This window comes from Heterodontus francisci, chromosome 14, assembly GCF_036365525.1.
Source record: "Heterodontus francisci isolate sHetFra1 chromosome 14, sHetFra1.hap1, whole genome shotgun sequence".
In the NCBI taxonomy this organism is placed as follows: Eukaryota; Metazoa; Chordata; class Chondrichthyes; order Heterodontiformes; family Heterodontidae; genus Heterodontus; species Heterodontus francisci.
Genome location: NC_090384.1, coordinates 62,956,433 through 62,972,162, shown reverse-complemented (window position 1 = coordinate 62,972,162; position 15,730 = coordinate 62,956,433). Strand labels below are relative to the sequence as shown.

General features: G+C 45.2%; 1 protein-coding gene across 1 annotated transcript in view; it reads left to right on the top strand.

Annotated features, from left to right (window-relative positions):
• The window catches only part of rerglb (RERG/RAS-like b), a 31,314-nt gene extending 16,004 nt beyond the window's left edge, over positions 1 to 15,310 (top strand). Inside the window, exons 4-5 of the mRNA XM_068046882.1 lie at positions 2,972 to 3,120; positions 14,049 to 15,310. Coding sequence (XP_067902983.1) covers positions 2,972 to 3,120; positions 14,049 to 14,334 — 435 coding nt within the window. The 3' untranslated portion in view covers positions 14,335 to 15,310. The remainder of the gene's footprint in view (positions 1 to 2,971; positions 3,121 to 14,048) is intronic.
• Positions 15,311 to 15,730: the final 420 nt, after the last annotated feature.

Sequence of the window (15,730 nt, the reverse complement as noted above, 5' to 3'; positions counted from 1 at the left end):
TTACGTGGCGGGCGGCCATCTTGCATAACGGTGGTGGCCTTCTTCCCCAATCATGTGGCAGGGACAACAATGGCGATGCCATTGTTGATGTTGGATTGCAGAGTTTCCCCTCCCCCACCAACAGTATCCACTTGCAGAAGTCCCTCCTTCCCTCACATCTGCAGATTGAGTTCAGCAACAATGTCCGATGGGAAAAAAATTCCACAAGGTAACAACGGATAACTTACCTAACTTTTGCAGGCACTGATGACACTCACCTTGGTGGTACCAGCTGTTCAAAGATGGGAAAGTGAAGGCACGTGAGTGCCACATGTCATGCATAAGATTGACGAATGCCTGGTACGATCGCAGTGAATTAGATGCAAATTCATGAAAAACAGTATGTAACAGATTTAAATTACAATCTTGTTGCATCATGGCAGAGGTGCTGCCATGGAACTTCGCCGCCTCTGAGAAAATCGGAAACCTACATCACAGCATTGGGTTCCGTGGTGGACGACTCCGTGCCAATTCTCTGCACAGGCCCCCTCCCCCCCCCCCCCCCCACCCCCGCCGCCAAAAAACCTGCCTTCTAACGGAGCATAAAATCCAGCCCTATATCTCTATGCCTCTATGACCCTTCTAATGCCCTGCTCCCTTCTTTGAATGCATCTGCCCCGTCCTGCACTAGAAGACATGTTTTTAAAATGCCACCAAATTTCAGATGAAGCTCAATGCAGAGAAATGTGAAGTGATTCACTTTGGTAGGAAGAACATGGAGAGACAATGCAAAAGTAAAGGATTCAATTCTAAAGGGGGTGCAGGAGCAGAGGGACCTGGGTGTATAAGTCATTGAAGGTGGCAGGACAGGTTGAGAGAGCAGTTAATAAAGCATACAGTATCCTGGGCTTTATTAATAGGGGAATAGAGTACAAGAGTTAGGAGGTTATGTTGAACTTGTATAAGACACTATTTGGCTTAAGCTGGAGTATTGCGTCCAGTTCTGGGCGCTGCACTTTAGGAAAGATGTGAGAGCATGGGAGACAGTGCAGAAAAGCTTCATGAGAATGGTTCCAGGGATGAGGATAGATTGGAGAAGTTAGGACTGTTTTCTTTGAAGAGAAGGCTGAGAGGTGATTTGATAGAGGTATTCAAAATTAGAGAGTCATAGAGTTTTACAGCACAGAAACAGGCCCTTCGGCCCAATGCGCCTGCGCTGACCATCAAGCACCCATCCTAACTAATCCCATTTCCCCGCACTTGGCCTGTAGCCTTGTATGTTATAACGTTTCAAGTGTTCATCCAAATACTTCTTGAATGTCATGAGTGTTCCTGCCTCTACTACCTCTTCAGGCAGTGTGTTCAAGATTCCAACCACCCTCTGGGTGAAAACATTTCTCCTCAACTCCCCTCTAAACCTCCTGCCCCTTACCTTAAATCTATGCCCCCTAGTTTCTCCGCTAAGGGAAAAAGTTTCTTCCTATCTATCTGTCAATGCCCCTGATAATTTTGTATACCTCAATCAGGTCTCCCCTCAGCCTTCTCCGCTCCAAGGAAAACAACCTCAGCCTATCCAGTCTCTCTTCATAACTGAAATGCTCCAGCCCAGGCAACATCCTGGTGAATCTCCTCTGCACCTTCTCCATTGCAATCACATCCTTCCTATAGTGTGGTGACCAGAACTGTACATATTATGAGGGGTCTGGATATAATGGTTAGAGAGAAACTATTCCCACTCCTGAAAGGATCGAGAACAAGGGAGCACAGATTTAAAGTAATGGGTAAGGGAAGCTAAAGCGACATGAGGAAAAACTTTTTCATGCAGCGAGTGGTTAAGGTCTGAAGTGCGCTGCCTGAGATTGTGGTGGAGGCAGGTTCAGTTGAAGCATTCAAAAGGGAATTAGACTGTTATATGAAAAGGACGAACGTGGAGGGTTACAGGGAGAAGATGATGGAATAGCACTAAATGAATTGCTCTTTCGGAGAGCCAGTGCAGACATGATGGGCTGAAAGGCCTCCTCCTGCGTTATAACAATTCTGTGATTCACGAGCCATGTGTTGCACACATATTTGCCTCAGTCTTGCAGAATGTTCACCACCTGCCTGCTGCTGAAATCCTCATCCATTCTTGGCTCTTTAAAGGTAATTTCCATTCCTGCCAGTGCAGCACTTCCTTGTTACATGGGAATTGTGCTAAGCCAATACCAATGGATAACCAAATCACAGTTTGCAGTCAGGCCACTGATGCTTTCAATCATGGAGGCAGGCTGGCATTTAGGGGGCTAGAAGCCTGTGGGAAGAAATGTACACAAGACTCATTTAAAGTTCAAATTTAAATGAATGGGCCTTCCCATTTATTGATATTTAGGGGTCTAAGCAGTGCCTCAGATGCTAATTCCCCTTTTGGAATAGGTGCTTCAGTGGTGTCAGGGGGGTGGAGGAGAATTGTTGCTCCTGGGTGATCCTCTGTCTAATATAGGGTCCAGCTTGTTTGCTGCTATTGTATTTTTCACCTCCAAAGATCAAGTTGAGCAGTCCCCAGCAAGGGACCAATAGTACAAGCAGCCAGCAGCCCTTCACCATCCAACCTGTGCTAGAGAAGGGAAGTGTTTTGACTTGTATGAAGACACAGTGGGGCTGAGAATACAATCCTGGCAACATTGCCTGGCCCACTGTACCTGAGGGACTCACCATTACCAAGTGACCTCACTTTGCCCCATAACATGAGATCAAGTCATTTTAGTGCCCCACTGTGCCTTCAGGCAAGTCAAAACGCTTCCTTTCTTAAGTTTCTCAGCTGTTAATACTTTCTTTGAACGCTTTGGTTTATTGGAATTAATACAGTAATTCACACTCAAACAGCATTTTAAATAATTATCTATTGCATTTGTACGTTTTAGTTTTGTTCATTCGAAATATTGCCTTAGAATCTTTAATAGCTGCTACTTGTTTGTAACCGTATAACACATAATTATTCTTCCACTTTTACCAGACTGATGAAAATCAGTATCCCGTGATTGAACCGCTGGAGTGGGCCAACAGCTTCATTGTGGTTTATAATATCAGTGACCGAGCTTCTTTCCTGACTGCCAAAAATATTATTCATCAGATTAAAGAAGCACGAATGGAACAGTGCAAAAGGTAACTTATGTTTTGAGGAAATTGTACGGCAGTAACCAACGTACCATCTAATTATTTTTTGGAATGCGCTTCTTTAAATGCATGGCCCCTTTACATTTTTTTGCACGGCTGTGTACTCATGATAACTTAAAGGGGCCAACTCGTGCACAGTGATGTGGCGGCGGGGGTCAATTGTTTAATCTAATTGTGATGGGGTTGGGAAGATAACAAATTATGAGGTGGGGGGCGGGGGGGGGGGGAATGACATCAAACCTGAGGAGAGATGGGGACCAGCAATCGCAGGAGGGTGGTTGTGTGTGGGGGTGGGGGGGGGGATGGCGGTGGAGGTGGGAGGTGGATAGATTGCAGATGGAGTGGGAGTTTACAGGGTTAGCTTGTTGGAATGGGGGAGGAACAACAGCAGGGCTATAAAGGGACTTACTCCACTTAAAGCCCTTCTCATCTCCTCAATTGCAGAGTTTGTAGAGATCCAGGAAACCCAATGAAAGCAGATGAAATAGAAACCTTGTTAAAATGGAACCATGCAGCCATCCTATGAGCTTTCAATGACTGACCCACCTCCTGAGAGCAGTTTGGTAATCCTGCCACCGTTACATCTCCATTGAAACCAGAAGTGGGCGGGTTCAAGGCAAATGGTGGCTGTGCTTGAGATTTTAGAAATTTTAATTTCCCACCTGGTTTGGGGGGTTAAAATTATCACCATAGATTACAAAAGTAAGGAAGTTTTGCTCAACCTTTATAAAACACTCGTTAGGTTGCAGCTGGAGTATTGTGTTCAGTCTGGCCACCACACTTTAGGCAGGATATCAAAGCCTTCGGGAAGATGTAAAGGTGATTTACTAGAATGGTATCTGGGATGAAAGATCAAGTTATGTGGAAAGACTAAAGAAACTTGGGTTGTTGTCCTTAGAGGTTAAAGGATGTTCTCAAAGTGGGGGTGTTCAAAATCCTGAAGAGTTTTGATAGAATAAATAAGGAGAAACTGTTTCCAGTGGAAGAAGGGTTGGTAACTAGAGGACACAAATTTAAGATAATTGCCAAAAGAACCAGAGGCAACATGAGGGAAAACAAATTTATGCAGCGAATTGTTACAATCTGGAATACGGTGCTTGAAAGGGGGGTTGAAAACAGATGCAATCATAACTTTCAAAAGGGAATTAGATAAATACTTGAAAGGGAAAACATTGCTGACTATGGGGAAGAGCAGGGCAGTGGGACTAATTGGTTATCACTTGCAAAGAGCAGATACAGGCAGGATGGGCTGAATGGCTTCCTTCTGTGCTGTATTCTATGATTCTCTGAACGTGATTTAAATTCTTCATTGATAAAGAATCAAAATTAGATCCACACCCTGTATGTTTTAAATTCTCTTAGAATTACTGCCAATGTTCCCTGTAAGCTGTGCAGCCATGCAGCAACCCGAAAGTTCGCCCTTCCCACTTTTACTAAACCTACCTGCCGCAGCCTTCCCTGTCCAACTGACAGTCAAGCCAGTTGTTGGTGGGGGACCTGGAAAAGAAAATTCAAACACACCCTGTAGTTAAAGCAGCAGGGCATTCTGGTTTCCCATCCATAACTCAGATCCCCTGCTCCAAAAGCACACCCCAGTAAATACTGGGGCTTATGGTTTTACTTATAAGGCCAAGGATCCTGTAAGTCTTTTTAACAGCCTTCTCAACTTGTTCTGCCATTTTCAAAGACTTGTATATGTTCACCCCAGGACTCTGTTCCTGCAACACCTTTCAGATTGTAGTATTTAGTTTATATTGCCTCTCCTTCATCTTCCTACCAAAATGTATCACTTCACATTTATCTGTTAGATTTCACCTGCCATGTTTCTGCCCATTTTACGGGCTGGATTTTATTGTCCCATCGCCAGGAGTGGCAGCAGGTGCAGAAAATGGCGACCGCCCTGCATGGGGGCCGCGCTGCTGCAATTACGTGGCGGGTGGCCACTTAACATATTGATGGCGGCCAGCGCCCCCCTCATCACGTGGCGGGGGTGGCATTGGTGACATCGTTCATGGAGTAGGTGCTGGCACCATTTTCAAAAGGTTGCCAGCCCTGCAAATAGTTCAAAATAATGCAGAGTTGACCCCTTTCTCCCCCCCCCTCCCCCCACCCCCTGGCCCCCACACTCCATCATCTATACTCAGAATGCAGTGGTGACTTCATCCCCTCCTCAGTCTCCTGGACAGGAAAGCGAAGGCACGAGTGCCATGTATCGCGCTGAAGATCGGGAACAGATGGGAAGATCGCAGCAGATGATATGGTAATGCATGCAGATAGGTATTTTAAAAATTTAAACCAGGGTCCCATCCTAGATTGGCAGAGGGGCAGCCTTGGAGCTTCCCCACCGCCGGGAAGAGCAGGCCCGGCAATCCTGGCGTCCCATTCCATGGCAGTCGCTGCCACTCTGATTCTCCGGCACCCCCACCACGAAACCTGACTCAGGCTGGGAACAAAATCCGGCCCAATCATCCTGAAGTCAGCTAATATCCATCTCACGGTTGACTACATTTGAGATTTGTGCCTACTGCAAACTTTAAAATTATGCCCTGTATAACCTAAACTATGTCATTAATATATATCAAAAAGAGCAGTGGTCCCAGCACTGACCTCTGGTGCCACCATTGCACACTTCTGTCCAGTCTGAAATACAACCGTTCACCACTATTCTCTGTTTCCTGTCCCTTATCTAATGTTGTTTCCATGCAACCACTGCCCCATTAATCCCATCAGTTTCAATTTTGCTAATAATTCTATCATGTGGTACTTTATCAAATGCCTTTTCAAAGTCCATGTACACAACATCAACTGCATTGCCCTCATCCACACTCTGTTATTCATCAAAAAACTCAAGCAAGTTAGTCAAACACAATTTGCCTTTAGCCCATATTTTCCAAGTGCCAATTAATTTTGTCCTGGATTACTGTATCTAAAAGCTACTCCACCACCGTCAGGCTAATTGGCCTGTAGTTGCTGGGCTTATCCCTCTCCATGTTTTTAAACATGGGTGTAACATTTGCAATCCTGCAGTCCTTTACAATTTCCATCCTTACTTTCCTCAGCAACCTGGGATGTGCACCAATCAGATTGGGTGAACTTTCTGAGCACTGCAAAAGTTTTTAAGTACCTCCTCTTTATCTGTTTTTATCCTATCCAATTTCTCTAGTACCTCCTTTACTGTGACATTGGCAGCATCCTCTTCTCCAGTAAAGATAGATTCAAAGTGCTCATTTCGTATGTCAGCCATGTCCCTTGTCTCCATTAAAAACGTCTCATTTTTGGTCCTTAATCAACCTTGCCTTCCTTTGACTACTCTTTCACTATTTATATGGTTATAAAACACTTATGGGTTCCCTTTTCCCTTTACCCACTAATCTATTCCCATACTTTTTATCTTAGCTCCTTTTCCTCCCTTTTTCAGTTCTCCCCCATATTTCTTGTGTTCAGCTGGTTTTCTACTGACTTATGAAGCCAACATTTATCATAAGCTGGAACCACTCAGCAGGTCTGGCAGCATATGTGGAACGAGAAGCAGAGTTAACATTTCGGGTCAGTGACCCATGTTCCGAAGAAGGGTCACTGACCCAAAACGTTAACTCTGCTTCTCTTCCCACAGATGCTGCCAGACCTGCTGAGTGGTTCCAGCATTTCTTGTTTTTATTTCAGATTTCCAGCATCCGCAATATTTTGCTTTTATTTATCATAAGCTTCCTTTTTCTGTTTCTTTTTAATCTGTACATCTTTAGCCATCCAGGGAACTCTGGTTTTGGAAGCCCTTCCTTTCCCCCTCACGGAAATGTGTGTAGTCCATACCTGAACCACCTCCTCTTTGAAAGAGCCCCATTGCCCATTTACTGTTTCACCGACCAATCTTTGATTCCAATCCACCTGGGCCAGGTCCATTTCAGACTCACTGAAATTTGCCCTCTTCCAGTTGAGTATTATTCCGTTTGATTTTTCCTTGTCCTTTTCCATAACTACTCTAAATCTTCTTTCTTCTTCTTCTTCTTCTTCTTTGGCCTCCTTGTCTCGAGAGACAATGGGTAAGCGCCTGGAGGTGGTCAGTGGTTTGTGAAGCAGCGTCTGGAGTGGCTATAAAGGCCAATTCTAGAGTGACAGGCTCTTCCACAGGTGCTGCAGATAAAATTGGTTGTCAGGGCTGTTACACAGTTGGCTCTCCCCTTGCGCTTCTGTCTTTTTTCCAGCCAACTGCTAAGTCTCTTCGACTCGCCACACTTTAGCCCCGCCTTTATGGCTGCCAGCCAGCTCTGGCGATCACTGGCAACTGATTCCCACGACTTGTGATCAATGTCACAGGACTTCATGTCGCGTTTGCAGACATCTTTAAAGCGGAGACATGGACGGCCTGTGGGTCTGATACCAGTGACGAGCTCGCTGTACAATGTGTCCTTGGGGATCCTGCCATCTTGCATGCGGTTCACATGGCCAAGCCATCTCAAGCGCCGCTGGCTCAGTAGGGTGCATATGCTGGGGATGTTGGCCACCTCGAGGACTTCTGTGTTGGAGATACGGTCCTGCCACCTGATGCCAAGGATTCTCCAGAGGCAGCGAAGATGGAATGAATTGAGACGTCACTCTTGGCTGACATACCTTGTCCAGGCCTCGCTGTCGTAGAGCACGGTACTGAGGACACAGGCTTGATGCACTCGGACTTTTGTGTTCTGTGTCAGTGTGCCATTTTCCCACACTCTCTTGATCAGTCTGGACATAGCAGTGAAAGCCTTTCCCATGTGCTTGTTGATTTCTGCATCGAGAGACAGGTTACTGGTGATAGTTGAGCCTAGGTAGGTGAACTCTTGAACCACTTCCAGAGCGTGGTCGCCAATATTGATGGATGGAGCATTTCTGACGTCCCGCCCCATGATGTTTGTTTTCTTGAGGCTGATGGTTAGGCCAAATTCGTTGCAGGCAGCTGCAATCCTGTCAATGAGTCTCTGCAGACACTCTTCTGTGTGAGATGTTAATGCAGCATCGTCGGCAAAGAGGAGTTCCCTGATGAGGACTTTCCGTACTTTGGTCTTCGCTCTTAGACGGGCAAGGTTGAACAACCTGCCACCTGATCTTGTGTGGAGGAAAATTCCTTCTTCTGAAGACTTGAACGCGTGTGAGAGCAGCAGGGAGAAGAAGATCCCAAACAGTGTAGGTGCGAGAACACAGCCCTGTTTCACGCCACTCAGGATAGGTAAGGGGTCTGATGAGGCGCCGCTATGCTGAATTGTGCCTTTCATACTGTCATGGAATGAGGTGATGATATTTAGCAGCTTTGGTGGGCATCCAATCTTTTCTAGTAGTCTGAAGAGACCACGTCTGCTGACGAGGTCAAAGGCTTTGGTGAGATCAATAAAAGCAACGTAGAGGGGCATCTGTTGTTCGTGGCATTTCTCCTGTAACTGGCGAAGGGAGAGCAGCATGTCAATGGTGGGTCTCTCTGCTCGAAAGCCACACTGTGCCTTAGGGTAGACATACTCATCCAGCTTCTGGAACCTGTTTAAAGCGACTCGAGCGAAGACCTTCCCCACTATGCTGAGCAGGGAGATTCCACGGTAGTTGTTGCAGTCATCGCGGTCACCCTTGTTCTTATAGAGGGTGATGATATTGGCATCGCGCATGTCCTGTGGTACTGCTCCCTCGTCCCAGCACAGGCAAAGCAGATCGTAGAGTGCTGAAAATATAGCAGGCTTGGCACTCTTGATTATTTCAGGGGTAATGCCGTCCTTCCCAGGGGCTTTTCCGCTGGCTAGAGAATCAATGGCATCACTGAGTTCCGATTTTGTTGGCTGTACGTCCAGCTCATCCATGACTGGCAGAGAATGGGCTGCATTGAGGGCGGTCTCAGTGACAAAATTTTCCCTGGAGTACAGTTCTAGGTAGTGCTCCACCCAGCGGTCCATTTGCTTGCGTTGGTCAGTGATTGTGTCCCCTGATTTAGATTTGAGGGGGGCGATCTTCCTGATGGTTGGCCCAAAAGCTCTCTTAATGCCATCATACATTCCTCTGATGTTTCCGGTGTCAGAGGCCAGCTGGATATGACTGCATAGGTGTTTCCAGTAGTCATTTGCGCAGCGCCTGGCTGTTCTTTGTGCAGCACTTCTGGCTACTTTAAGTGCTACGGATGTTAACTCGCTGGGGGCTTTCTTGTAGTTCAGCAGTGCAATGCGCTTAGCGGCTATGACAGGTTCCAACTCTTCAAAATGAGATTGAAACCAGTCTGCGTTCTCCTTCACCTGTTTGCCATAGGCAAACTCTAAATCTAAAGGTATCACTGTGTCCCTAAACACTCCAGCACTGAAACATACTTCACTTCATTCCCCAGAACTTTATTCAGCACTACTTTCTTCTTCATTGGGCTGGAAAAATACTGATCAATGAAGTTCTCTTGTACACATTTCAAGAATTCCCTCCCTTTACAATGTTATTTTCCCAGCCTGTATTAGGATAATTGAAGTCCCCATTATCACTACTCTAAAGTTCTTGCATTTCTCTGCAAATTGTCTGCAAATTTGCTTCTTTATCTCCTTCCCTTGATTTGATGGCCTATAGTATACACCTGGCAGTGTAACAACTTCTCTATTGTTCCTTAATTTTAATCAAATAGATTCTGTCTTTGAACCCTCAAGTACATCATCCCTTTCTTGTGCTGCAACAGTATTTTTGGGATCAACACTGCCACCCTCACCCCTCACTTTTTCCCTACCCTATCTTCCCTGAATATATTGTAGCCAGGAGTATTTAGAGCCCATTCCTCCTCTTGTTTGAGCTAAGTTTCTGTTATTGCCACTATATTATAGTCCCATGTGGCAACTTATGCCTACAGCTCACTAATTTTATTTACCACACTCCATGCATTTACGCACATGCACTCTAAATCCATCTTAGTCTGTCTTGCATTGCCCCCTGTCTGATCCCTCTTTTTTCTGAGTTACTTTATACTAATCCTGCTTGGCTCTCCCAGTCCTCTATATGCCTTATATCTTCTCTCTAATGCTCTAATTCATTTAAACTCTCCCCCATAGCACTAGTTAACCTCCCTGCAAGGACATTGGTCCCAGTCCTGTTCAGATGAACCTATCCATCTTGTACAGATCTTCATGCCCAAGGGATATGTGGCCACATGTTAACCTGTCATCTTACTGCTGCTATACTCATTAGCGCGTGGCATGGGGAGTAATCCAGACATTCCTACCTTTGAAGTCTTGCTCTTTAACTTCTTCCTGGCTCCAGAAACTCTTGTCTGTCGGACCTCAAACCTTGACCTACCGAGGTCATTAGTTCCAACATGGACCACAACTTCTGGCTGTTCCCCAACCCCCCACTGCAAAATGTTTTGCACTAGTTCAGCGATATCCTTTACCTTGCTGTCAGGAATGCAATACCCTATGTGAGACTCATAGAGGTGGTTCCAGATTGCTATTTTAGAGGCTGCCTGTTGAACACGGTCTAGCCCCCAGTAGCTTAATGGGCAGAGGCACTGATGTACTGAGCAGGAAAGTCCAAGTTTGACCTGAGTTAGTTGAGCTCTGCTTTTTCTGGCAGTTCATGCACTACATTTGGCCTCAGTGCCCCTGTGTCAGGGAAGGGAAAATGCCAGTTGGTGCTTCAATTCTGATTGCTATCATATAATCCCAGCAGTAAACACACGTGTGAATGTTGAAAAGCTCAAATACAGAATGTGCAAGCCTGATATATCATGATTTAAGACTGGTTCATTTAAGTCCAGTCGAGGGACTCATGGGGCTGGATTTTCCCTACAGGATGGGAAACAGGAGTTGCGATTATTTCCAGGTCTGGAACCTGTCCCTGAGGGGTGAGGGGGGTGGGGGGTGGTGTGTTAGAGGAGGGTGAACAGTCTCTCTCTGGGATTTTCATTGAGGCACCCCCTTAATTGACATAGAGACAGGTTTTGTGTCCAATTAAGGGTGGCGGGCAGGCTCTTGAAGCTGTAGGACCAATCAGAGGCCTTCCAGCTTGAGAGGAACAGCAATCTGCAATAGAGGGTAAGTAACTGAGAGGGCGCTTCAACATGGAAGTGCCCTCTCACCAACGTTTTTAAAACTTTAAATAAGAAACAGAAACAGCAGCCAGGTGGAATCCCTCTACAGGGCAGAGTTTGGCTGTAACTGCACGCAGGCAGGCAAGGAGAGCCTCTTGGCCTGTCTGGAGTGCTGGCCCCCAGGCTTGCCACTGGGTGCCCACCTCTAGGCAGTTAAACTGCCCCCTGTCAGTTCAGGACTCTGGAGGCCGTCTGGAAAATTCCAATTGGCTTCCTTTAAGTGCCCTTAACAAGGATCTTAATTAGACCAATTGAGCCTAATTGGCTGCTCGCCTTGTGGGGGTCCTGAACCCACGTTGGCAAAAATAACCAGCACCAGGAACGGGGTAAGGAAATTGCCACACTGGCCTGAGGCAGTATTTTTGGGCCCCTTCTGACTCCGTTCCCGTCCTCGGCGGGGCCAGAAAATTCAGCCCATTGTGGAATCTATTTGCTCGGTGCTAGTGACTACTTAGTATTTCCTTTTAAAGAAATGCTATTTTAAGAAGAAACATGACAACAAGGATAACACATGCAACTTATGTTTATTTGGCACTTTTAATGCAGAAAAACCTCCCAAGGCACATCATGGTCTCTGAGCTTCTGCGAGAGGATTAGGAAATATGAACACAAGCTTGTTTGAAGAGACTGGTTCTGAGAAAGATTTTACGGGTTTGTAGAGAGTACATCTGGGATAGCTGAAGGCTCTGCCACCTACATATTGCATTGAATGGAGCAGAGGGATGCATAGAAGGCCGGACTTTGAGGGATGCCTGGCCTGGGAAGTGATGTTGGGCTAAAGAGGGCTGCTGAGCCAGAGAGACCTGCACAAGGAACAAGTAGGGACATAGCCATGAAGAGATCTACACATAAGGATGAGGATTTTAAGTTTAAACTGATGGGAGTTAATGTAGGTCAAGTGGGAACAGGTGCGATGTGCGAATGGGGCTACAAGAAGAGAAAGATTTTACTGTGATTGGAAGGCAAAAGGTTGGCATGGTTTGCATTACGAAGTTGAATTTCAAGTAGATGGAAGTGTGGACAAGGGTTTACGGAATACTGAGGATGAGTTAGGGGCAGAAACAGGCAATATGATAACAATGGAAGTTTGTGGTCTTTGGGATAAATGATGTATGAATTTTAAAGTCCAGTTTTCTGGAATTTGATCAGAAATCCAAGTTTGTGTGCAGCCTAGTTCAGCCTTAGTGAGAAGCCAAGATGATAACAATGTGTAGAGTCTTTAGCAATGGCAAAAAATTAACAGCTCAGGTCTTTCCTGCCTAATTGGAGAAATCTCTGACTCATATATGACAAACAGTCTGATAGCATGGTGTTGTGGTGGTCATGGAGTTGAGGGAAATGGTGGAGATGTAGAGGTGGACGTTGTTAGCAAACATGTGGAAGCTGACTCCATGTCTAAATTTTGACTTTGGGGACGGAAAGCGGGAGCCGGGACTGTTTCCAGGTCCCGAGCCCACCCCTGAAGGGAAACAGTCACTCGTTGGAATTTTGATCAGGTTGGCATGCCCTTAGTTGGCATGGAGACAGGTTCCCTGTCCAATAAAGGGTGGTGGGTGGACTATCGAAGTTGGAGGGCCAATCAGAGGTCTTCCAGCTTCAGGAGAGCAGCAGCCTGTAATGAATGATAAGTAACTGAGAGGATGCAACTTTCTTTGCAACTTTAAAAAAAATTTAATTTAAAAATAGAAAAAGCAGTCAGGCCACCTCTGTAGGAGGAGTAATGGGTGAGAAGGGGTGGGAGAATCCCTCTACAGGGCGGCCTTTGGCTGCACTGCCACCCAGGCAGGTAGGGAGAGCCTGCCAGGAGTGCTGGCACCCCGAACTGCTGCTGGATGCTCGCCTCCAGGCAATTGAACTACCCCCGTTGGCTTCCTTTACCTACCCTTAACAAGGCTTTTAATGAGCCAGCCCCAACCCCTCCTTCGCCTAAATGGCCGACACCGGGAACGGGGCCAGGAAACTGGTATGCCGGTCTGTGCCACTACTTTTGGGCCCTGTCCATTTCCGTTCCTGACCTCAGCAGGGCCCGAAAATCCTGCCCCGTATCTACAGATGATGGCACTGAGGAGAAGGACATGAGGAAGAGGGGATGAAGGATGGATTGTTGGGAAGCTCAGAGGTAACTGTGTGTGAGTTAGGGAGGGGCTGTTGCTGAAGATGTACTGCCTCAAATGGGATAGGTAGGAGCGGGACCTCGTGAGGGCAGTCCCATGGAGATGAGCTACAGAGAGGTGAGAGATGTGTGTTTCATTCTGTTAGTCTAGACTGGATCTGAACTGAATCTGGTCTTGGAGGTAAACTACACAGTGAGTTAACCAATCTTCCAATAGTGAATTTCAGCTTATACTGTTTTCTGATATTTATTGTACAGTAGCTGGAGAATTCTTGTCTGTTCAATCACCCCCACCCAGTGCATTGCCAAGTGGCCATGCTATATCTGTGATCTTGGACAGTGACTGTCACTTGGCTATTCAACGATGAAGGGCAACACAGGAAGGTCAATTTGGTTTTATATTCACAGACTTTTCAGGAGGAGTTTTTGGATGGAAGTCAGCAATGGAAACACTGGCTATTTCTTTTCCTCCTTAACCTCTAGGCCAAATTATAGCAACCCCTAAGGCAGCCAAGTATGAAATTTGTTCCCTGAACACGGACTGGGGATTAGATAACTTGAGAACTTAATTCAGTCGTCGCTCTTAACATTTCTCATTGAGAAGGCCTCAGTTTCCTGCTCTGAGAATGTGAAGCTAAATCTTTGGAATTACAAACCTGTAATCGAGATTATTTTTGTTTATAAAAAAATTGCCATAAACAGCAAATATATTTTTCCAATACTGTTAACTTGCAGTGATGCGGAGGTTGTTATAAGCCTTGTTGGCAATAAGCAGGATCTGTGTCATGCCAGAGAGGTCAGTGAAGAAGAAGGCCGTCTACTCGCCATTGACAAGAAGTGCCAGTTCCAGGAAGTATCTGCGGCAGAGCATTACCAAGAAATATTCAGTATGTTTCTGAAACTGATTCATGCTGCCGGGGATTGCCTGAAGAACAAGGCAGACAAGAGGAGGTACAGTGGGTCCAAGTCAATGGCCAAGTTCATTAACAATGTATTTGGGAAGAGAAGAAAATCTGTATAACTAAGTGCATTATCTGTGGAGAGAGGTTATGATTATGGGATCGGTTGCTTTGGTTATTCTCCTGTCATACTGTACAAAATCAGAGTGTAAGTTTAAACTTAAGGATATATGGAACACCACCACTGTGGCTGTGTATTCTGTTTTAAACTATATCATGTAAAAAGGTTTTCTTTTTGTGGTATTGGATATTGATCCAGCTAAATGGCAGATGTCAACAGGGAGTTGTTTTGAATTGAAATGTACTCAGAATAAATCATTTGCATCTATTTGTGCAGAGTAAAAATGTACACGTCATGTTAACAGCCCCAGACTGCCTAAATGCCAGGTTGATTCATTTCAGGTTCACAGCAATGGCTAGGTTTAAAATATCATCTACATTTTTGATCCCCAGTCCCCGAGCAACATAATTTGCAGTTGACGTGTAACTTGAAATTCCTTTCCATCCGATGTCATGCAAGAATGAGGCACTGTATAAAACTGAAACCAGATTCTACTTGGACTAATAGATGCAAAGGAAATCCCCTCCACAATATACAAAGTTTCGATTGAGCAGCATCCATCGAAAAAATGATGGCGCTAACCTCATTATTGTAAATAAAAACAGAAAAAGCTGATGACAATCAGCATGCCAGGCAATATCGGTGGAAGATCACCTGTTGATGTTTCAAGCCGTTGACCCTTCCTCATGTCTTGGCATTGAAAGCTGGGTTTTTTCACGGATGCTGTCTGGCGTGCTGAGCTTTTCCAAACTTTTGCTTTTTCATTTTCATGATTTCCAGCAACTGCAGTTGTTTGTTTTTGGCCTAGTTATTACCTTGATAATGCCACAATGAAAATGTCCCTCTGTTTTCCCTATACACACATTGCTACATTGAGGAACAAAGACATATGTAAGTAGAAATGAAGGATGCTTGCATTAAATTAATCTAATATTACAGTATTAGATGTTACAATATTAAATAAAGTAAGACATTGATTCATGTGTTTGGTTTTCAATGCTTCTTAGGCTGCTTTTCCAGTGGTACAGTGCTTTAGAATAAACTAATTATCATAATATACAAGCTTGATTAAATGATGTTTGGATATACATTTCTGTAACTCAGAAAATTAACTTGAAGGTAAAGAAAGGGAAAAATCTTAAACTGTTTAGAAGTTAAAGTGAGAGTCCAGATGTATTGTGAAATTGGAGCACATAAAATGGACAGGAAAGTGGAGTTGAGGCTGAGATGAGATCAGCCCATGATCGTATTGAATGGCGGAGCAGGCTCGAGGGGCTGCATTGCCTACTCCTGCTTCTAATTCTTATGACCTTATAGATCTTTATATGTATTTCATAGCATCATAAAAAATTTATGGTACAGAAAGAGGCCATTCAGCCCATCATGCCTGAGCTGGT